This window comes from Pelodiscus sinensis, chromosome 1, assembly GCF_049634645.1.
Source record: "Pelodiscus sinensis isolate JC-2024 chromosome 1, ASM4963464v1, whole genome shotgun sequence".
NCBI lineage: Eukaryota > Metazoa > Chordata > Testudines > Trionychidae > Pelodiscus > Pelodiscus sinensis.
In genome coordinates, this window is record NC_134711.1 from 162915749 (window position 1) to 162939436 (window position 23688).

Below are 23688 nucleotides of genomic sequence, written 5' to 3' on the forward strand. Positions count from 1 at the left end.
AAAGCTGCACCATAGTTAGGAAACAGACTGTTGTATAATAAATTCTAAACCAGAATCACCCATTAGAAGAAGTATGTCCATTGCCTCTTGAGATGAATATCATGACCTGAAGTGGGTAATAATTCTTGAAGCTATTTTTGTTCTCTCCTTTAGCCTGTAGAGCAATATTTTTCCACTATAGCCTTTAGCTCCAGTTATTGCACTGTGTGTGTGTGTGTGTATGTGTGCGCGCGCGCATGCACCCACACGCTATAGCAGTCACTTATCAATGACAACTATATATATGGTAACCACAAGGCTTTTGCTACAACACCATCTTTCCAAATGCTCATAACTAAGGGTACGTCTAGACTACAGGCTTTTGTCGACAGAAGTTTTGTCAACAGATACTGTTGACAAAGCCTCTGTCGACAAAGAGTGTCTAGACTGCATCTAGTTCTGTTGACAAAGCAAGCCGCTTTGTCAACATGACAGTGTAGACGCAAAGGACAGTGTAGATGCATTAATGCCTTCTGTCAACAGAACTCTGTCGACAAAAGGCATTATTCGTCGTAGAATGAGGTTTACAGCTGTCGACAAAACTGCTGAGTTCTGTTGACGTTATGTCGACAGAACTCAGCGGCAGTGTAGATGTAGGTATAGTTTTGTCGACAAAAGTGGACTTTTGTTGACAAAACCCTGTAGTCTAGACACACCCTTACTGAACATTTTTGCTTTGTGGCTGATGTTTTTCATGCATGGGTTCCAGTTCTCAGGTTCCAGCATGCTCCACTCAGCACAGGATCAGAGATAGGTCCAGGAAGGGATGCAAAGGTGGCTTCAAGCCACCTTTGTGCTTCCTCAACTCATTAGGGCTTCCCAGGATCACTTCAAGTCCAAGTGTGACCTAGACTAGCCTGAAAGCTATTCTAAGTTAGACTGACTGGTAGCAGCTCCTTCGGGCGTGCCGGTGGGCACTAAACACCCAAGCCTCCACTGGTAGAGCAACATCCACTCTGCTATTTTTAGCACACTAACTTGAGTGTCAGATCCGGCTGGGAGGCTTGCTTAGTGCTGCAGTGTAGACCTACCCTTAGGAGTTCCTATACTGACCAATCTCAATGTGCCCCACGTGTTGGTGAGGACCAAGAGGAGGAGTCATAGAGCCAATGGAGCCAGCCTTAGGCCAGGTGGCTAGTCCCACTTGCTGACAGAAGCTCCTGCTACTACTTTAAAATGGTGATGAAGCCTCTTTGCCTGCCCAGAGTGGTACCAAGGGGCTGAATCTCAGTTCAGGATCCAGCCCCTGGGCTCTGGCCAGAGGTGAATTTTTTTTGGAAAGTTTTGAGGAAAATCCCTGTAACATTTCTGAGTTATTGGAGAGCGGGGAAAAACACTTCCTTCAGCAATGACAGAGAATGATTGCTCACCAGCAACTCAAAAGAGTTGGGAATCCCCTATCTAACTCATGCAACAATAGCGAGCTTAGGGAGGAGATCACTCTTTGCTAAGTTTCTGTTGGAGTGGCAGGAGAGATTAAAAATAAAACGGGGAGGTATGATCCGTGGGCATCAGCAATGCTTTCATCAGCTACTAATGATGCTTTGTCCATCAGTGGCGAGTTTCTGTGCCTTTCCCAATAGGCTTAGGCCCAGGGGCTGTACCGAGGCAGACTGCTAGGAGGAAATTGCAAATGTTACACTGATGCAGCCACAGCCCAAGTGGCCAAACCATGCAAATTCAGTTTCTGGTTTTTTCCTCCTGCTGCTCCTTTCTCTTTTGCCTTTTTGGATAAGTTGCTGTCTCCTCAGAACCCTATGATGCAGAAACAATTTATTTAGCCAAAAGAATCCACAGCAAAAGTTAGAACTGATTCCTTCCAACACCACTCCTCACATCCCAAATTTTCCAGAAATGTAAAGGGTGAGCTAGAAAGTCTTGTAGGGACCATAGTTTATGGACACTTACTTTCCTTTTCTCTCTCTTTGGTCTATTTTCTTAAAAAAAAGGTTAAGAAAAAAACAAAAATGTACTGTGTAATTACCACATCTAAATTTTGTATTAAGTTATATATTCAAGTGTTCATATCAGGTGCTCTCAGAGTTATTCTGAAGACCTTAGCTCATATACATTGTCTGTGTAATAGTTTCCATTACCCAGTTAGACTATTCTGTGTAAATCCAAGCAGATCCAGTGTGCATGTGTGTGAGTTCATATGACTTCAAAGCCACTAGCTTTTGCATTTCCTGACTCCTCAGCTTTTCAGTTTGTTGTGGTGGTGTCATATTTTGTAGACGTGTTTTGCATTTAATGATGCAAGGTCTTTGTCTGAGCTGCGCATTCACTAGGTATATTGATATATGTGTTGGACCGTTAAACAGATGAGTGACACTGGTAAATGCCATGAAGAAGGCTCTAAAATTCAGTGGTGTCAGAAAAAGTCCGGTTGCTGCTTTTAAGTGGATTGGTGCTTAAATTTAGTTGTAGTGAGTTGATTCCCTCCAAAGCACATCTCTGACTGGGAGATTCAGAAGGTCATTCGAGTATATGCAAATAGTTCCAAATACGGAACTGCCACGGACTGTGCTTCTGCTTTTCTCTCTTACCTTTTCAAATATCACTTGAGTTCATTGGTCCCAGGGGACTCCCTGACTGAAAATGAAAGTGCTGACTGCTGGCTGGGCAGTGATTAATGGGTGAGTCTTCCTAACACACAGGACAGAGTACATTCCACTTTCCTCTGGGTCTGCAATATTATAACATTGGATAATAGAAATTAAAGGTGGGCAAACTAATCTAGTCAAGCCCTGACACTGTAAACTTGCTCTGTGTACAGTGTGTGCTCTCCTGTCTCCCTTTAATTATTCTACGAAAAAACTTCCATCACTTCCTTTGGGAAACTATTTCAATCAAAAGAGAGCTCACTGTTAGAAAGGGCTTGTGATTCAGCAAGATGTTCCTCTCTTAAGGCTATGTCTAGACTGCAGGCTTCTTTCGAAAGAAGCTTTTCCGGAAGAGATCTTCCAAAAAAACTTCTTCCGAAAGAGAGCGTCTGCACGGCCAAAGTGCATCGAAAAAGCGATCTGATTTTTCAAAAGATAGTGTCCAGACTGAATGGACGCTATCTCTCATTTAAGCTGTGATTACTATGGGCAGAATGGCCACCAGGGCACCTGTGCTTTTTCCTCTTTCCTAAGAACTCCCTCTTCCCCGTCCACCCACGCCTTTTTCCGAAAGAGCTCTTTCAGAAAAAGGCTTCTTCCTTGTAGAAAAAGGTTTACCAATGTCAGAAAAACCCTTTTGTTCTTTCAGTTTTCTTGAGAAAGAATGTGATTGCAGTGTGGACGTAATTGAAGTTTTTTCGGAAAAACAGTTGTGGTTTTTTAAAAAAAAAAAAAACTCTGTAGTGCAGATATGCCTCAGAGTCACATTCTTAGCTTTTTTTCCCCTTCAGTTTCTCTCTTTGGATTTTATACACTTCAGATACTTATAAAATGTTGTTGTGTTTTCTTTTATTTATAGCTCATAGTTTAAATACATAAATATAAATTATTTCCTCAAACCAGCCCCTCATATTTTGGATTATTCTCAATATTCCCACCTCAGGGCTGTAGTGAATAAGTGTCCATTAGTGCAGAGGGCGAGGAGTAAGGACTCTGGTTTTCTATTCCCTGCTGTATCACAAATGTGCGTGTGTGTGTTTTAGGGAAATCACTTAAACTAAAAGCATTCACTCATTTTGGGTGCCCATTCTGGGGCGTGTAGCGCTTGATTTTCGCAAGTGCTGAGCACTTACCCATTCCAAACCTGATATGAACAGATGCAGTATCTGAAAACTTGAGACACCCAAAATTATTGGACACTTGAAAATTTGGGCCTTAACCTTTGTGCCCCAGTTGCTCTAGTTATAAAGTGGGGTTGATACTCAGGCAGGGATGCTGTGATTAGTGTGATTTGAGAGCCAAGAAGGCACGACAGAAGTGCAAAGTATTCTACTAGGAAGTACTCTTCAGGACTGGGTTCCAGCTGGAGATAACTGAATCTTGAAAAAGTTTAATAAATTCAGCCCAATCTCTAGGCTTACATAACACCCTAGGATGGCCTTACACAACTTTTATTTCTGGTCCTGACCCAAGCCCATAGGTGCTGGAACTGGAGGTGCTGCTCAATTTTAACACCATTTCAACATTTTTTGGTTTAAAAGAGGTCCCTCACCCTTATGATTATGGAAACAAAGCCTTGAAAACATGAATCAAGAGAAATTTTGTCTTTGGGGACAAAAAGAATCGGCTTACTGTAGTGACGAAACAAGTTCAGGCAAAGCAGGGATGACTGCAGTAAAATTTTAGGTGTGTACAAATTACAACAGGCAGCATGTGGATTGGCCCCACATGTGCTCTGCCTGGAACAGCCAGTGACAGGCTGGGGATACATTGAGTGGGTGGGAGGGAAGTGGTGGTCCTAGACATGATTTAACCAGCTGTATCATAGTTAATAATATTAATAATTAAATTGTCATTGTTGAGCATCCGAGTCAACATGCCATTGAGATGAACAGGAGTAATACATGCTGCTCAGATCTATTACTTCATGCTGTTTGCAGGCTTGGCTTCAGGAATCACTTACTCTTGATTCATGTTTTCAAGGCTTTTTTTCCATAATCATAAGGGTGAGAGACCTCTTTTAAACCAAAAAAATGTTGAAATGGTGTTAAAATTGAGCATCTAGACCAGTAACTTAAGGATAAAGGAAATGATGTGGATGTTGCAATTCTGTTCAAACCAAGCATTTAAATCCAGGCAATTGAGGGTTAAGGTTATGCTTAAAAGAAATAAAAACATAAGGCAATAAGTGTGACAGTTTGTGACTTCCAACCCACCTTAACCCTGCCTTACAGAGGTGACATGAAACAGTCATGTGATTACATTAAAGGCATCAAGGGGGTTTTCAAGTAGCTTTGGGGACAAAAAGAATCCTAGCAAAAATATGATCCATTGTTAGATGGAAATGGTAGAATTATCAGTGACAAACCAGAAAAGGCAGAAGTGTTCAATGCTATTTCTGTTCTGTATTTGAGAAAAAGCTAGATGATACAATCATATGTGGTGGTAATGATGAAATATTTTCCATTCCATTAGTATCTCTGGAGATACTAACGTTATACATTTTAAAATCAGCAAGTCCAAATACTTGTACTCAAGAGTTTTAAAAGAACTGCAAAGGAGCAATCTAGACCAGTGTTTCTCAACCCTTTTTTATAAAGTACCCTTTATAAAAAAAATTATAGGTACTCCCAGTACCTGCAGTTTTCAGACACACACATTTTTTTTTCTACCATTGCAACACATTTGTTTAAACCACGTAATAGTAGCCGGGAGGGAGTGGGGAGAGGGGATGAAATTTTGGGGTGTAAAAAGTACAAACATAATAAAGCGCTGCAAAACTTAAAACAAAAATTCAGTTTTCTCCAAATTTCAGTTGTGTTGACGTACCCCTCGGATTTCTCTCAAGTACCCCTAAGGGTACTCGTACCACTGGTTGAGAAACACTGATCTAGACCAACGTTTTTCAAACCTTTTTTCTCATCACCTAGTTGAAGAAAACCATTGATGTCCATGACCCAGCATTATTTGACTAGAGTGTGAGCTTCGGAGTGGGTCTGAAGATGAGAGTTTCAGGGTGCAGGAGGAGCTTTGGAGGTGGCTCAGGGCTGAGGCAAGAAGGGCTTATCTTGAGCAGCTGGCTCCCATTCAGCAGCGCAGTGGGGCTGCTAAGGCAGGTATCCTGCCTCTCCTGGCACCACAGACCCTGCTGCACCCTAGAAGCAGCCAGCAGTAGGTTGTCAGCCAATAGGAGTGCAGAGCTAATGCTCAGGGCAGGGGAAATATGTGGATCCTTATGTGCTCCCCTTCTCCCCACCCCCTATCTAGGAGCAGGCCTGCTGCCGGCAGCTTCTGTGGCCCAGTGCAGTTTGCAGTGCCAGGACAGGCAGGTAGCCTGCCTTAGCACCCTCACTGGTTACCTGATCATGAGACCTAGCACCTGACATTCCATGACACAGTATTGTGTCGCAACCGGTAGTTTGAAAACCACTGATCTAGATTGTTTCTGTTGATTGTCAGTAAGTATTGAAACAAAGATGAAATTCTAGAGGATGGAAAGAAAGCTAATTAGTGCCAATATCTTAAAGTAAATGGGATGATTTGGGTAATCATAGGCCTGTCAGCCTGACATCCTTCTTGGGCAAAATAATGGAATGTCTGATATGGGATTTGATTAATAAAGAATTTAGGGAGGGTAATATAATTAATGTCAGTCAAGAGAGGTTTAAGGAAAATAAGTCTTGTCAAACTAATTTGATATATTTTTAATAGGACTACAAGTTTGGTTGATAAAGGTAATAGCGTTGCTGTAATAACTCAGACTTCTCTAGGGTATTTGGCTTGGTACCACATGGCGTTGTGATTAAGAAACTAGAATGAAAAAAATCAACATGGGCACAGTTAAAATGGATGAAAACAGGCTAATTGACAGATCTCAAAATGTAACTGTACATGGGGAATCATTATCAAGTGGGTGAGGTTTTTAAAGGAAGCCCCTCAAGAGCTGTTCATAGCCCTGTACTATATAGCATTTTTAGCAATGCCCTGGAAGAAAAAAAGTAAAAAAAATCAATGATATGATGTTCAGATGACACAAGAATTGTGGGAGTGGTAAATAACGAAAGGGACAGGTCTCTGATACACATTGATCTGGATTGCTTGATAAACTGGGTACAAGTGAACTCTGTGTCTTAATATAGTCAAGTGTAGAGTTATATGCCTAAGAACAAGGAATGTAGCCTACACTTACAGTTGGGGTTCTCTATTCTGGGAGGCAGTGACTCTGAAAATCATGAACAATTGCAATACTGTGGTCAGGCCCATAGGCGTGCGCAGCACATTTCATTAGGGTGTGCACCCAAAGAATTTTTTTAAAATGTACTTTGAACCCCATTAGCCACACCCCTGACCCCTGTTAACCATGCCCCTGACCCCCATTGGCCACGCCTCTGGAGGTAACCCTCTCTGGGCAAGATGGGCACATGACCAAAAGTAAAAAGTGTTATGTGACCCCCCCCCTCCAAGGACTTTTCCCACCATCCTCCTACCAACAAGGATTAGTTTGGCCCCCACCAACCCCTCCCCCCCATGCAACTATCCTGCAATTGCATTAACCCAATGTGACGAGGAGTCCTGTGGCACCTTATAGACTAACTGAAGTGTAGGAGCATAAGCTTTCGTGGGCAAAGACCCACTTCGTCAGATGCATGTCAGATACATGCATCTGACGAAGTGGGTCTTTGGCCACGAAAGCTTATGCTCCTACACTTCAGTTAGTCTATAAGGTGCCACAGGACTCCTCATCGCTTTTGCAGATTCAGACTAACACGGCTACCCCTCTGATACTATTAACCCAATGTGTGTGACATTAACTCGGGGGCAAAGAGGCTGGAGGAAGTGTTCCCTCTAAGAATCTTCTCCCATGAGCAGAATGAATTTTGTGTTGTGCACCAGTACTGAGTTCATGTGGCTTGTTTGGATGTGCCACTGTGTCACCCAAGTTATTAATAAATATCTACCTTTACCCTCTGTTGCCATGTCTCCTCCCCTTGCTCCATCAACTCCCCTGGTGCCTGCTGCCCCCCAACCCCTCACCCTCCTCTGCTGTCCTAACTCCTGCCCTTCTCGCTGCCCTCAGCCTTCCTGAGACCTGCCCCCCCTCCACCAGCCCTTCTGTACCCCCTGTGCCCACTCCTCCAGTAGCCCCACTCTGATCATGTGAGCTACCCCTCCTCATCCCCTCGTCTAACACCTCCCTCACCTCTCTCCTCTGGTGCTGGTCCCTCCCCTGCAGGTGTCTGCCCTTCTGCTTCACCCCCAGAATCCCCTGGCACCTGCACCTTCCCTTACCCCTGCACCCTCCTGGTGCTCCCCCTTCCCTCACTTCCCCTGCCCCCTTTGCCCTTTTTTCCCTGATGCACATCCCCTCATCACCCTCTGCCCCCATTCCCCTCATGCCCCTGTGCCCTGACACATGACTTGCTCCAACCCCACCTTCCTCATGCCCACCTCTTCTGTCAAGCCTTCTCCCAGCACCTCCCCCTCCAATCCCCAATGCCCTTCCCCTCTCCTCTTCCAGCATCAGCCTGTCCCCCCTCCCACTGACACCTCCCTTCCTTCCCTTTTCCTCTGTCTCCACTTCCCCCCTAGCATTTGTGTCTCCACTATCCTGTCCCTTTGGCCCTTTCTTCCCCTTCTCCCCTCCTCCTCCATACAAGCCCCTTCTATCCCTTAACCTTTCTTCTCCTCCACCCTCCCCCACCGCAAAAGCCCCTTCCTCTTATTCTCCCCCCTGCCTCTTATCCCCCCTCCTTACCTTCAGCTTCTGCCTTACAGCTTGCAGGGCTGGAGTCAGAGCCAGCCCAAGCTGCAGGGCTGGGGAGGGGCACCCCTGGGGCACTGCACAGTGCTACAGGACCGGGCACCATGCGATGCTGCCGGGATGGGTGGGGGCACCCCCGGGGCGCCGCGCAGTGTTGTAGGGCGGGGCCTGGGCCGCCATCTGTAGTCAGGCCCCAGCTGCTTTTGGAGCTGTGCCACTGGGTTTTAAAGTTCCCAGAGTTTCCCCTCTCACTTGTTGCGCGGCGTTTGAGAACGCCCCACAGTGCCCAGTAGATGGCTGTGGGGAATTTAAAGTGAGGGCTGTGGCGCTCCATCACAAATCCCCCTCTTCCTCCAGCAGCTGCTGGCTGGCCCCAGACATTAGGGTGTGCCTGGGCACACCCGGCACACCCCGTGCACACGCCTATGGTCAGGCCCACCAACAGGCCAGGGACAAAAGGGACAACAGCCCTGGGATCTGGCAATACAAAAGAGCCTGGGACTCTCACCTGATGCCACCACTACGCAGTGCATTGTGGTCTGGGTGGTGCTGAACTCTAGCTACGCCAGCCCCACCCTTTCCACCTGAGGCCCCAGCCCTCTGGGGGCACAAAAGAGGGTCCCCCCCCACCTTGCCCAAGGGCCCGGCAAGGCTGTCGACACAGACTGTGGCCAAAAGAGCTAATGTGATTATTGCATGTAAAAGCAAGGAAATGTTCAAAAGGAGTAGAGAGGCTATTTTACCTCTGTTTGGCATTGGTGAGACTGCTGTTGGAATACTGCATCCAGTTCTGGTGCCCATAATTCAGGAAGGATGTTGATCAGCTGGAGAGGTTACAGAGAAGAGCCCTGAGAATGATTAAAGGATTGGAAAACATGTCTTACAGCAATACTCAATTATCTAAATCTGTTTATCTTAACAAAGAGAAGGCTAGGGGTGACTTGATCACTGTCTGTTAACATCTATGTGGGGAACAGAAATTTGATCATAAAGGACACTTCTAGTAGACAAAAGTTATAACAAGACCATGTGGCTGGAATTAGACAAATTCAACCGAGAAAAAAGGTCTGCACTTTTTCGTAAGAAAGAGAGTAGTTAATCACTAGAATAATTTACCAAGGTTCATGGTGGACTCTCTTCCATTGGCAATTTTAAAATCAAGGTGGGGGCCTGTGGAAGCTGTCAGCCCCCCTGTTTGCAATTAACTTATGGATGTAGAAGGCTCTGTTACTGACTCCAGCACTTGGTGACGTGATTCAGGGAGAGCCCATTGCTGAGTCCAGTATCTCTCTGCCTCTATGCACAGTGGAGCAGAAATAGAAGTTCCATAGGAACCCTGTCAGGTGCTCATGCCCTAGCTGATGTGCAGCTACCCAAAATACAGCCACATAATCTTCAAAAAGTGGTACTTGTTAAGGCCAATAATCTACCAAATATCATTCTCAACACATGTGCCCTGACTTCCTCAGAGCACAGAGGCATTACAACCAATAGAATTGGTGCATGCAAATTAGCTGCAGAGGACGTGTGATGATTTGTTGTATTATCTCCAGTGTCACACTAGCCCTACTTGAGAGTTACCTGTACTGTTCACAGGAGCCTGTCTGTAGCAAATATACACAACTAGGGCTGTGAAGCAATTTACATAATTAATCACCTTTAATCATGCAATTTAAAAAATTAACCATGATTAATCATGTGTTTAATCACACTATCAAACAATAATGGAATATAAGCTATTTAAATATTTTGGATGTTTTTACATTTTCAAATATTTATATTTCAACTACAAGACAAAGTGTACAGTGCTCACTTTATACTTATTTTTATTGCAAATGTTTGCACTGTAAAAAACAAAAGAAATTGTATTTTTAAATTGCCTCATACAAGTACGGTAGAGTAATCTATTTATCATAAAAGTTGAACTTACAGATGTAGAATTATGTGCAAAAAAATCTTAATTCAAAAATAAAACATCATCAAATGTTAGAGCCCCAAAAATCCACTCAGTCCTCCTCCTTGTTCAGCCAATCACCGGGACACACAAGTTTGTTTACATTTGCTGCCTGTTTCTTGTTTACTATGTCATCTGAAAGTGAGAATAGATTGAATTCTGCCAAGCTTCCTACTAACACTTCCTCATTGCCATGGTATGCTGAGAGCACCTCTCCTGGGCAACACACTACTCCTGCCTGAGCTATTTAAAGACACACTTATAACAGTGTCTCCGGTCTGGTAGGAAGTAGAGGTGGAATCACCAAGCAGATGGAGTGGGAGGGAGCACCTGAGTCCACTGTAGAAAGCAAATAAAGTAACCCCTGCCTCTGTTTTTTTTTTCCTGAAGGAGGAGGGAGAGAACTGACATTCCTTCCTTTATCCCTGCTTCCTTCATACCTTGGGGTCACAATGAAGTACCTATTCACTCTGGGTACAGAAAACAATACCCTTGAGGATTTAATTGGCAGGTTGGGTGGAGCAAAGAATTTTTGCCTAGATCAGGGGTTCTCAAACTTTGTGATCCCGTGACTCCCCTCTAAGTTGCTTGCGACCCACTGGGGGTCGGGACCCACAGTTTAAGAAACGCGGGTCTAGATAATTCAAGAAAATGTATTTCCATAGTGGATGCCTCCTATGGAACCTGGTGATGGGGAACATTTGGTACAGAAATTTGGACTGGATTCAGTTTTTATTTTTGCATTGCTGTTCACCTTTAAAGTAAACTCACAAGAACTAGGGACTTTTGTGGAGCTGCATGACTCTCCCAGACTGTGATTGTCTTAGGCTTAAAGTGTCCGGGTTGCAGTTTCATGGGTACAGTGCCTTTTAAGGGCAAGTCTGACATCATCAGGAGTTTCCAACCTCTGCCTATGTACTGCCCAGGAGGTTTTTGTTCTCCTTTTGGTTGCAGAGGAGACTCTTGGTGGCAAAATGTGGAGAACCTCATGCAACTTATGATGTGATGTCTCATTGACATTTACAGCTACGCCCACTCTTCTCTAGCATAAAAAAAACCCCACCAGCTCCATTGGCTGCTAATATCAGGTCAGAATCCCAAAGTTTCAGTTGCAGTTATCGGAAGTCTATCAATGTTAGTAACTGAGCTGAAAGGAGACACAAGCAGGAAGAAGACAGAGACAGAAGTACTTACAAAGAGGAGAAGCAGCAAGACCTGCAGCTTACGTTACACAGAGTAGCATACTTTATGGAGATAAAAGAGCTTTCCTGGGATCTGTCACTAGTGAGGGGCAATGCAGTGCCTGAGCCAAAGAAGAGCTCCCCAGTTAAATGCAAAACCAATGTTTGCTGGCCCTGGCATTTTTTATGTTTCCTACTGGTTTGCCAAGAGGCAGGTGGGTAGATCAGGTGCATGTGCACTGGCACTGGAATCCCTGTGCATTTTAGGCTGGAATGAAATCTCTTTGGTTTGATTTGGCTTCTGAATTGTGAACTCTGGTTAAGAGCAGACACGCCTCCCGCAAATCAGAGAGCAACAGGGCAGGCTAAGATTTTGTCCTTTTCTAGAGCCCTCTGGGGGATTCTTGGAGAGCTTTACAAGCAATGCATTAAGACTTAGGAGCCCCTTGAGGCTTGGTAAGTGTTACAGTTCTCATTTTGAGAAATTAAGTCACAGAAACATTGTGACGTCTCTAAAGCTACTTAGCAACTCATGGCAGAGGTCTGAATAGAACTGTCCAAATTTTGCTTTAACCAAAAGATCATTCATTCTCCCCCAGACACGGCTGTGTCATCACTGAGAGCCAACCAATCATCAGCTAACTTCTGTTCTGTTATCACAGTTCCTCTCAAGCCTTCCAGCTTCCACCATCACTGGTGTCCTTCCTTCACTGTGTGGACAAATAGGGGGTGGAGGTGCAGAGCTACTGTAGAGCTGCATTGCAGAATTGACCATGCAAGCAGATTGCAAAGGGGAATATTGCAAAGCAGGACAGAACTGAGTTGTTTCCGTGCCAATATTTTATTTCCTTTTTACCCCTTTCGTAAGTGTAGTGGCTTATCACAAGGATGCGCATGAGCACCAGGCTGTGACATTGGTTTGTTATTGTAGGGATGCTTATGAGCAGTGAGCTGCCAGTTTTGGTGTAATGAGGCTCCTTATGAACACCAGGGTATGTATCCAGATTTGTTGTAGGGATGCTCATGAACTTCAGACCTGAATCTCCAGGTTTGTTAGTGTAGAGATGATGCCCACTTGTTGTACAGTTGCTAATGATTGCTGGGGTGTTGGGTTGGTTCTCCTTCCCTTCCCTTTACAAAAAAGATGCATTGCTGCATTTACTTGGGGGTGAGGAAACACTGGGAAATTACAGGGATTTTGCAAACAAACAGCTATAAGATGAGAGAAGAGGAGATGTTTTGGTCCCTAATGGCTTTGACAACATACATCACTCCTTCAATGACAATAGTGATGATTACTTACTCTAAATTTGTAAAGTTCTGATCTATCAACACACACGCGGCTGCCCTATTCATTTTCACTAACCCGCATGCTTAGAGACAATTTTTTATTACTTAGATCCATATGTGAGATTGCAGCATCACAAAAACACATCACTGAGGGCATGTGTACACAGCAGCATTATTTCAGAATAATGGACATTATTCCAAAATAACAAAGGGTGCATCCACAACTACAAGCCATTATTTCAAAATAATAGTGAGCTTGGAGAACTTCTTAGTTGACTCCTGTAGCCCACATTTGATGAAGAGTAAGTGAAGTTGAAGGAAGAGTGTTCTTTTTTTAACTTCCTGCTGCATAGACAGCACCATAAGCCAAGTGAAGCTATTTTGACTTAAGCTACGCAATTGGCATAGCTCAAGTTGTGTAGCTTATTTCGGCTTTAGATCTGCTGTGTGGATGTTCCCTGAGATAGGTCCCTTCCATGCTAGGCTGTGTTTTCAATGTAAACTGGACAATGAAAAGCTGGAGCATGTCAGTGGGAATAGACAGAGTTGAATCAAGAGTGATGGAGTTGTAGGCAGGAGAAGGGGCTTTATGAGTATGTGATTGTCTCGTGACATATGTTGTTTTCTGTTTGCTTCCCTGCAGTCTTTGCAAAGGAAAAAATGGTCAAAGCCACAGTGGGGACGACAGCCACCCTGCCCTGCTGCCATAAAATATCCAGCTCCGATTCACTGAATAATTACCGCGTTTATTGGCAAACAAAATCACAAGAAGTAGTGCTCGCTTATGCAACAGGCACCCTGTTTGAATACAGTCGAAAGTATAATAACCGGACCAAGATGAACCTAACGAGCTTGGAGCTGGTGTTCTCTCCAGTGGAAGTATCAGACAAGGACACATATCAATGCATAGTTCAAGAGGTAGTGACAGGACCTCAGAAACTCTGTGTAAATACTGTGGATTTGTTTGTTGTAGGTAAGTGGTGTGACCCAAATCTTCAGATGCCTTTAATTAATATGCAAAGACCAAGTGTCAATCAGAGAATCAGAGAATTGGAAGGGACCTCTAGAGGTCATCAAGTCCAGTCCCCTGCACTCATGGTAGGACCAAGCTTCATCTAGATTATTTGACAGGTATTTATCTAACTTGCTCTTAAAAATCCCAAATGACAGAGATTCCACAACCTCCTTAGGCAATTTATTCCATTGATTAATCACCCTAACAGTTAGGAAGTTTTTCATAAACCTAAACCTCCCTTGCTGCAATTTAAACCCATTGCTGCTTATCCTATTATCAGAGGTTAAGGAGAACAATTTTTCTCCTTCTTCCTTGTAACAACCTTTTAGATACTTGAAAACTGTTGTGTCCCCTCTTAGTCATCTTCTTTCCAAATTAAATAAACCTAAAGTTATTTTTTCTAGATCTTTAACGATTTTTGTTGTTTTTCTCTGGATTTTCTCCAATTTATCCACATCTTTCCTGAAACATGGTACAGCCTTCCTTTTAATGCATCCCAGAATGAAGTTTGCTTTCGTTTAACAGTTTTACACTGGTGACTCATATTTAGTTTGTGGTCCACTATGACCCCTAAATTCCTTTCTAAAATATTCCTTTCTACTCAGTCATTTCCCATTTTGTATGTATGCAACTGATTGCTCCTTCCTATGTGGAGAACTTTGCATTTGTCCTTATTGAATTTCATTCTATTTACCTCAGACCATTTCTCCAGTTTTTCCACATGCTATTGAATTATAACTCCATCCTCCAAAATATTTGCAACCCCTCCCAGTTTGGAATCATTTGCAAATTGTATTAGCATACTCTCTATGCCATTATCTAAATCATTGATGAAGATATTGAATAGAATTGGTCACAAAACTGATCCCAGCAGAACCCCACTTGTTGTGTCCTTCCAGCATCATTGGGAACCATTGATAACTACTCTCTGGGAACAGTTATCCAGACAGTTATACACCCATCTTATAGTAGCCCCATCTATTTCCCTACTTTGTTAATGAGAAGGTCATGTGAAACTGTATAAAAAGCTATACTAAAGTCTAGATATACTATATCTATGGCTTCCCCTTTATCCACAAGGCTTGCTTTCTTATAAAAAAAAAGCTATCAGGCTGGTTTCACAAGATTTGTTCTTTACACATCCATGCTGACCATTACTTTCACTTTATTATCTTCCAAATATCTGCAAATTGATTCCTTAATTATTTGCTCCATTATCTTTCCTAGTACAGAAGTTAAGCTGACTGGTCTGTATTTCCCTAGGCTGCCCTTATAGTACATCTACACTTGCTCCCTATCTCGAGATAGGGATGCAAATGTAGTGTACTGAAATTGCTAATGAAGCGGGGATTTAAAAATCCTGCACTTCATTAGCAAGATCTCGCCCTGCATGCTAGTTTGAATCGTAGCTGATTCGAACCAGGAAGTGTGTGCTGGGATTCCTCATTTTTTGAGGAGTAATGTTAGTTTGAACCAAAATCCTTGGTTCGAACTAACATTACTCCTCAAAAAATGAGGAATCCTGGCACACACTTCCTGGTTCGAATCAGCTGCGATTCGAACTAGCACGCTGGGCGAGATCACTTTCACCCAACCTTCCTTCCACTTTAAAATTCTCAATCAGTTCTTCCCGATTGGTCAAAATCAAATCTAGAAAAGCCTTCCCCCATGTAGCATTCTCTACCTTCTAGAATAAAAACAGTATCTCTGATATATCCCAATAACTTGTTGGGTAATCTGTGCCCGGCTGTGTTATTTTCCCAACAGATGTCTGGGTAGTTGAAGTATCCTATCACCAAGTCCTGTGCTTTGGGTTATTTTGTTAGCTATTTAAAGAAAGTTTCAACCACCTCTTCTTCCTGGCTAGGTGGTTAAGATGAACTACTAGATGCCCCACCTGCTTTCTAGTCAAGCCCCACCTCTCAGCAGTCATAGACCCTTCCTGGTTTTCCCCACCACCCTTTGAGAGACCTAAAACATTCTAGAGGTCTCGCTAGCACTGTCGGGATGAGATATCTCCATGCTACAAAGGGTAAATGAGTGTCAGATCTGTGCATAAATAGCAGGGGTTCCAGACCCAGGCAATAAAAGTTTTACAATTTGAGCATCATTGAGGAGTGCATATGTCAGCCCTGCATGGGGGAAAACCCCCTCTGATTGGCTACCTAACTGCCTGCTGGGGCATAAGCAGCTAATCAGAGTTAATGCAGGAAATGGGCAGAGCTCTTTCCCCCCACCCCACCTCTCAGGACTCCTCAGGAGCCTATTCTTCCAGGAGGGCAGTGGGGAGCGGGAAGAGCCCTATTCCTTTTTCCCTCCCCCCCCCAGCCCCAACCATCACCTCCTGTGAGCAATGGGGACAGGCCTATCTGGTCTCTTTTTTGCCTAAAACACCAGCATGAGAAGGGAGAGAGGGAACACTAGGGCAGCCTCCTTGGAGAGGCAAGTGAAGGACCCTAGGAGCTTCAGGAAATACAGACAGGAAGCTGGGATGGAGCACACTTGATGGAGAGCCAGGGGGAGGAAGGAAGGCAGAACATGTGATGTGAGATGTGAGAGCAGAATTGATATGAGGGGAGAGACAGTCAGATGTTGATGATGTTCCATTCCTTTCTGTAGAAAATGATTGTTCCCCCCACATGCTTTTTCAGACCACGTTAAGCACTGCCCTGGAGAAATGGTTTAGTGGAGGAACAGGAGTGCTCTTGCTCAAAACGAATCTGAACCTTTGGTGGTAGTTAGAAGAAATTCTATTCGCATCATTTTCCACTTGCACTGCTGCCTCTCTGGCAGTTGGTTTCAGCTGAGAGCAGAGACGATGATTTTTCTTTTCTCAACCCAGATGACAGCAGAAAGTCCAAGAAATATCACAGGGAAGCCTCTACCTAGGCCCATGAAGAAGCAATGGAATCTTCCACATCTTAAATGTGCATCTCTCCTCAGTTTTTCCCATCATTAGTCCTCAGCCTGCCTTGTAGCAGCATGCATAGATATAACACCCAGGCTGTGTCTAGACTGGCCAGTTTTTCCGGAAAATCAGCCGCTTTTCCGGAAAAACTTGCCAGCTGTCTACACTGGCCGCTTGAATTTCCGCAAAAGCACTGACTTCCTACTGTAAGAAATCAGTGGGTTTTGTGGAAATACTATGCTGCTCCCATTCGGGCAAAAGTCCCTTTTGCGCAAAACTTTTGTGCAAAAGGGCCAGTGTAGACAGCTGAGATTTGTTTTGCGCAAAAAAGCCCCGATGGCGAAAATGGCAATCGGGGCTTTTTTGCGCAAAAGCGCGTCTAGATTGGCCACGGACGCTTTTCCGCAAAAGCACTTTTTGCGGAAAAGCGTCCATGCCAATCTAGACGTTTTTTTGCGAAAATGCTTTTAACGGAAAACTTTTCCGTTAAAAGCATTTCCAGAAAATCATGCCAGTCTAGACGTAGCACCAATGTTCAGGGACACCTGTCTCTCTATCAGCAAGTGAAAACTGAGGTGAACTGAGAGAATTGTCCAGCTTTCACTGCCTGTGTTCCTAAGAACACTCCACTCCCCCATTTGGGGTGTATCGCCTAAGGAGAGGACCATGCCTAGGGCTGACAAATCAACTTAATGGGAAAGGTAGCACAGTACTAAAAACAGTCAGTCTCCCCTCTGTTCTGCTCTCCCCAATCTCCACATTCATACAGGCCCATGTAAGAGCTGTGAGAGGCTTCAGCCTTTAGGTGTTGGTAAAGGGATATGGTGCCTTTCACTTCTAGGTTGCTAGTTGACTAGGACAACAGTGATTGAAGTTGTTACCATGTAATGACTGTTCAGTGCTCCTGTGTGAAATGAGCTAGTGGTTTCAGTCCGGTTTTGAAGTGATTATCTTCAAGATCAACCTTTGTGCTAACTGGACTAGAACTGAGCAACATGTGAACTTTCTCCTTCTGCTTTTGATTTGCCGTGTGACCTTTGGCAAGTCACTTCATCCCTCTGTGCCTCAGTTTCCTCTCCCATCCTTTGACCATATCACCCTAGATTGCAAGCTCTTTGGGGCAGAGGCGGAACTCTTATTATGCATCTGTATGGTACCCAGTATGATGGGGCCCTGATTCCAGTTGCCGGGGAGGGGGGTGTCCCAACACAATGACTATAATACAAATCATTAATTAAGTGGTTTCCTTGCTAAATGGCTCAGAAGAGAGGCCAATGTATGAATACTCCTTAGCAACTCAACTCCCTTTGCACAACCTAACGATGGAGCCTCTGATGCAGTGTTGAAGTACATTGATGGAGAAAGTGGGAACATTTGCACTCCAATGCAAGCAATATTTTTGTTTTGCCCATCTCTCACCATGTGTTATCTTTTCTACACATTTGTGTAATAAACAATTAAAACCACAAACCCTATATATTCTATAGTACTTTCCACTAAGCAGACGTCCACCTTACAAATTACTTCAGAGCAGGTAAACCAGTATGCTGCTATACTGGACACTAGGGTAGGGCAGGAACTAATGGTGAATAGCAGAATCCTCTATCTGATTGTAATTTCTGAAGGAATTTGGAGACACTAGAATGTAAAGTGCCGTGGACTCTATAATGATAACAAGGGGTCAGGAAGACTGAAATTTTGTGCTTCATCTGACAGCATGATAATTAAACCTCTCCCTCTGCCTTCCTTCAGCTAACTTCAGCAAACCAGTCATAACAGCTGATGTACCCAAGGATGCTTGTGGTTCAACTCAGGTGATGGTGAACTGTTCTTCTTATGGTGGCTACCCAAATCCCAAAGTCTCTGGGATCCTCAATAATATGTCTGTGGACTGGAAAACTGAGTTATTTGGAAACAAAACCAGCCTCTATAATGTCACTGCCAAATTGCAGTTCAATCTGACTGAAGACATATCCCTCACATGTACCATTGAGTATGATGGCTACTACGTGTCCTCTAACTACTCACTGGGTAAGTTTCTGCTAATCATATGCAGTGTATACTGAACTTGTGGACTCACTGAAGTACATAGCTCAGAAGAGAGTCCATAGTTACACAAACATAAAACTTGCAAGCCCTCTCATTCCTGCCTCATTGCCTGATGCAATAATCAGGAAGAAATTCCATCTTCCCACAATCAGTAGCATCCCTAATGCATGTACAAAGTAATTAATGGTGATGGTATACAGTGCAGAGCAGAATAGATGATCATACAATAAATAGGCCTGTGCATGAAGAATCATAGGCCTAGTCAGAACCTGTCCCTTAGAGAATATTGCTAATAGCTGGACATAATGTCTAAATTCCCAGGAGGAAGCAGGTATGAAGAAAAGGGCTCGATAATATACTATGAGGAATAGAAGCAAAGGAGAAAAAAATCCCAGCAAAATAATCATAAAAAATAGCTTGAGGTAATGACTGATTCTTTGAAGGTGAGGAGGGGAAACACAGTGACAATAACAAAAAACACCTTTTGATTTTTAAAGTGGGTGGTCACTTTCACTTCAGTTTCCTGGGAGCAGGCCTTAAAGCTGACAAGGTTTTGGGGAAAATAAAGCCAGGTTTGAGGAAGCTGAATGCTGTTTAAGTTAGCTCCATCTTAGGCTTTAGAGAGGGTAAAGCCCTATGGGTATGTCTATACCACAGTGCTATTTTGGATTAACTTAATTCGAAATAATGCATCTATACACAAAAACTATTTTGAAGTAGCGTTTTGCTATTTCGAAATAGCACGTCCACACTGAGTAGACCCTGAACCGAAGTTACGGCTGGCCAGAACCAGTGCCGGCAGGGCATCAGGTTAGGACTTAGCGTGTGGGGCTGCTGCCTGAGGCTAACTGAGCTCGGTGCTTAAAGGGACCCTACCCCCACCCCGGACAGGCAGTTCTCAGGGTTCTTTGCTTGCTTGTCTACCTCGATGGGGGACAGCAAAGCAGTCCTGTCTTGGAGTGCCCTGAGGGCCTGCACTCGGGACACCACAGCACTCAGCCACATGGAGCCAGAGCTGCCCCTGGGCATGCCAGTGTGTCTCCTGGGGTCGTTGCCATCAGCCCGGCTGCACTTGCTGCAGGCTGCCATCTGGTGGGTCCATCGGGGGGCTGTCAGGATCCAGGAGGCCCTGAGGGAGAGCGTCCACCCCAAGGATCCCTCAGAGCCTCCCCAGTCCTCCCCATAGGGGGCTCGTGCCCCATTTCTCCCTCTCATCCTTTCACTTACCCCTCCCTAGCCCCACTTCCTGATGTCAAATAAAAGACACGTATGTTCAAAAATAGAAACTGGGTTTAGAACAAAACTGGGGGGGGAGGGAGATGAACCTCTGGGGAGACTGGAAAAAGGAGGTGGGAGAAGGTAAGAGAGAGTGGAAGAGGGGAGGGGGAAACCTGGGAGGAGGGAGCTGGAAGGGGGAATCAAGGGGAAGAAGGGGGAGAGGAAGCTCAGGGCTCAGGGTTGGGGGTCTCGCCGGACTAACTTGACTTTCATGCTAACCTGCTCCTGGGTTCGCATGTGGCCTTTGGTGGCCAGGCTGGCAGCTATCCTGCCATAGACGGCCACATTCCTCTGTCTAGTGCAGAGATCATGGACGTTGGGGGCATCCCCCCCAGGCCTGAACAAGGTCCATAATCTCCACCCTGGACCAGGAAGGTGCCCACCTTCACCAGCCCCAGTCAGGCTCCTGGGAGCTGGCAGACTGCTCTTGGGGAGTGGTGGAGGGCTGGCTGCCAGTGGCTTGCTGGCTCATGTTTTGGGGCCACTGGGTCAGCGGCCCCGGTGGCCACTGCTGGCTCTGGGCTGGCAGGCTTGGAGCTGGCACAGGCACTGTGGCCAGGGTCTACCCTTTTAATGGCTCCAAGGGTGGGGGAGAGGAGAGTAAGTTTTCCTGGTTGTGCCCAGAGTGGCTACCAGTGCTCCCTGGGAAGGGCTAGAGGCCCCCTATTTCGAATTAAGTATCTACACAGCACTTAATTCGAAATAGCCAGGGCTCAACAATCTATGGAATCTACTTGCCCTTGGTGAGTAGATTTCAGCCCGGCACCCGGTTTACCGGTGGCGCGCGCATGTGCAATGCGGCTCTTGCACATGCACAGTGCGGGGCTGGCGAGTGGCCTTCACCGCGGTTCATCAAGCCCTGGAAATAGCTATATTGAATTTGGCATTACTCCTCATAGAATGAGGTTTACCAAATTCTAATTAAATTCGAAATAGCGGTTTGCATGTATAGACGCTATTAAATTAATTTGAAATAACGGCTGTTATTTCAAATTAACTTTTTAGTGTAGACATATCCTATGAGGTGAAGGACGTAGCTAGGCCATCTTCCTGCCAATGTTTCTGCATTCCTATTCAAAGGGTAGAACATGTCTGGTCTTTTAAAAGTTTTAAGAGACAACATTTCCACCAGCTGATGAGATTGGCAAGAGCATCTGAATCCACTGAAATAAAATTCCAAACTCTCTTTGACCCCAGCTAAGAGAAAGATAGGTCAAATAATTGTATTGTATCCATATTGAACTGGCTTAGGTGTCAATGTGCCTGAAGCAGTAAGAAAATCTGAGTAGTGCCCCCACAACTGGAAGTTTCTCTAAATTCAGACACACAATTACCCACCCAACCTCAGCTGTTCCTTAAAGGGAAAGAGCTTTGTTACTTCCCCACATAAACACCCACAGCCAACAGAGACTCCTCAAGGCAGGGGATTTTAAATATCAGTTCATTAATTAATTGAGTAGTCGATGGAATTTCCATCAACTAGTCGATTAGTTGTTAAGGGGGGGACATTCCTGCTGCCACTCTGCACTTTAAATATAGAAGAGTTCACTTTGTGGGCTCTTACTACATTTAAAATGCAGAGCTGAACTGGGATTAGCTCCCAGGGACAGCACGAGCTGGGGCTGAACAGTCCTGGTTGGCACCGTCCCTGGGACCACTGCCTCTCTGTCTCCCCTGTCCTGCAGGGACAGTGCTGGGGGGAACCATCTTTTAGGTCAGCTCTCCCCAGCATTGGCAAGGGTGCCATTTTGGGAGGATAAGTGGGGAAGCAGCCGTGTGCTCCAGGATGCGGCTAGCTTTTCATCCTGTTCCTTGGATGCTAAAGGAGCGAGGGGAAAGTACTTTCATTCCGTGCATGCCTTTCACACCTGGCTGGTGAGCTCCCTTCAACAGCCAAGTATGAGAGACATGCACAGAATGTGAGAACTTTCCTTTCATTCCTTTAGCATCCCCCTACCCTCCCGAAATGGCACCCTTGAGCATCAGCTCCTGCTCCCCTCCCCGCCACTGTTGCCGCCTCTGATATAGAGGCGTAATAGAGAGGTAGCCGTGTAGTCTGATCTTGCTAAAACAGAAGGAAAAACTATGTAGCATTTTAAAGACTAACAAGATGGTTTATTAGGTGATGAGTTTTCGTGGGCCAGACCCACTTCCTCGGATCATATTCTGGAAGAGAATTGGCATGACCATATATACCGAAGGAATGCAATGAAAAAAGTAAACAAAGGCATAGAGGCAGCAGGGTTGGGGGCGGAAGCGACTAATTGAGTACTCACTTGACTAGTTGCTTACATCCCTATTCAGGGTAGGCAGTGCCTGCACTATTAGTCAAATAGATTCTGATTCTTAATTGCAACTATATATTACCTCTGACTGTACCTTTTTAACCTCAGATTTGCTTATCTGCTTTTAGATGTTCCCAGCCTTGCAGAATTCATATAAAACACAGTTAATCCATGTCCAGCTCTGGAAGAAAATCCAGTCCTTAAAACTGCACAAGTGTCATAAAAACCTTCAAGTCGGAAAAAATATACTCTTAGGGAATTGGTTTATCACAATTTGAGTGCCATCTTGTTCCCTTTTGTGTTACAGGGAGCATACTCTGCCTTGAACTCCATATAGTTCAGAGACTAAATGGAATGCCTGGATAATATATTGCAACCATGAATGTTACTGGCAAAAATGGCATTACTTGGCATTAGAATTTGGACAGAACAGGATTCTCAAACAGAACTCTTATGTGACTGTGGCAAAAGGTCCTTAATGATATTTGTCAATCTTTTCTTGACAGAAAAACTAAAAGAATGTCGTCTTTCTCCAATACCTCCAACCCATGGAATTATTATCGCCTCAAGTTTGGTCCTTGTCTGCATCTTTCTTGTGGCCCTTGCCTTGCTTTTAAAATATTTCCAGTGTTATGGTAAGTACAATTCTTTTAGTGAGAGACATATTTATAGGCTACCTTTTGATGCCTCATAGAAAAACTTAGTAAAAAGTACCATTTGGAAATCCTTCTGTTGATAGATGATGGAAGTGCAGAATATGCTATGTTCTTTATTACTAATAGTAAAAGCCAGTGACACAGAGATAGTGGAGAGCCATATCCAGGCTTTCCTAAAGCAGCTTTTTCCTAAAGCAAGCAATCCTAAAGATTGGCAGCTACTTGGATCTAGAATTTTAGGTTGATCCATTATTGGCAGGGAGCAACTGAGCCATTTGGGTTGGGATCGGAAAATTCTGCAAAGCTGAATGATATTTAGAACAGAGTGTATTTGGCTCAGACCCCGCTTTATGTACTGAAACATATAAAGAAGCTGACACTTGCTGCACAATCATCAAAAATACAGTTGAGACTTTGCCACCTCCCAAAATAAGGAGTATCCTCAAGTCCTCTCCTCTACCAACCTCCTATTTGCACCATTTCCTTGCTTTGCCCAGAATAATCTAAGGGCCAGACTTGCCCAGCTATATGGGCACCTAACAATGCAGAGAGGCACCTAGGAGATTTACAAAGGAGTTGTAGGCCTCTAACACCTATTGAGAGTCAATAAGCATTAGATACCTATCTCGCTTGTGCACTTTTAAAAATCTACCTAGAAGCCTCTCTATA

General features: G+C 44.4%; 1 protein-coding gene across 4 annotated transcripts in view; it reads left to right on the forward strand.

Moving 5' to 3' along the window:
- CD80 (CD80 molecule) overlaps nucleotides 1-23688 on the forward strand; it is an 89583-nt gene that overhangs the window by 50803 nt on the left and 15092 nt on the right. For all 4 annotated transcript variants that reach the window (XM_006124238.4, XM_075909327.1, XM_075909334.1 and 1 more), the window contains 3 exons: nucleotides 13472-13801; nucleotides 18504-18782; nucleotides 22870-22998. In XM_006124238.4, coding sequence (XP_006124300.2) covers nucleotides 13472-13801; nucleotides 18504-18782; nucleotides 22870-22998 — 738 coding nt within the window. The remainder of the gene's footprint in view (nucleotides 1-13471; nucleotides 13802-18503; nucleotides 18783-22869; nucleotides 22999-23688) is intronic.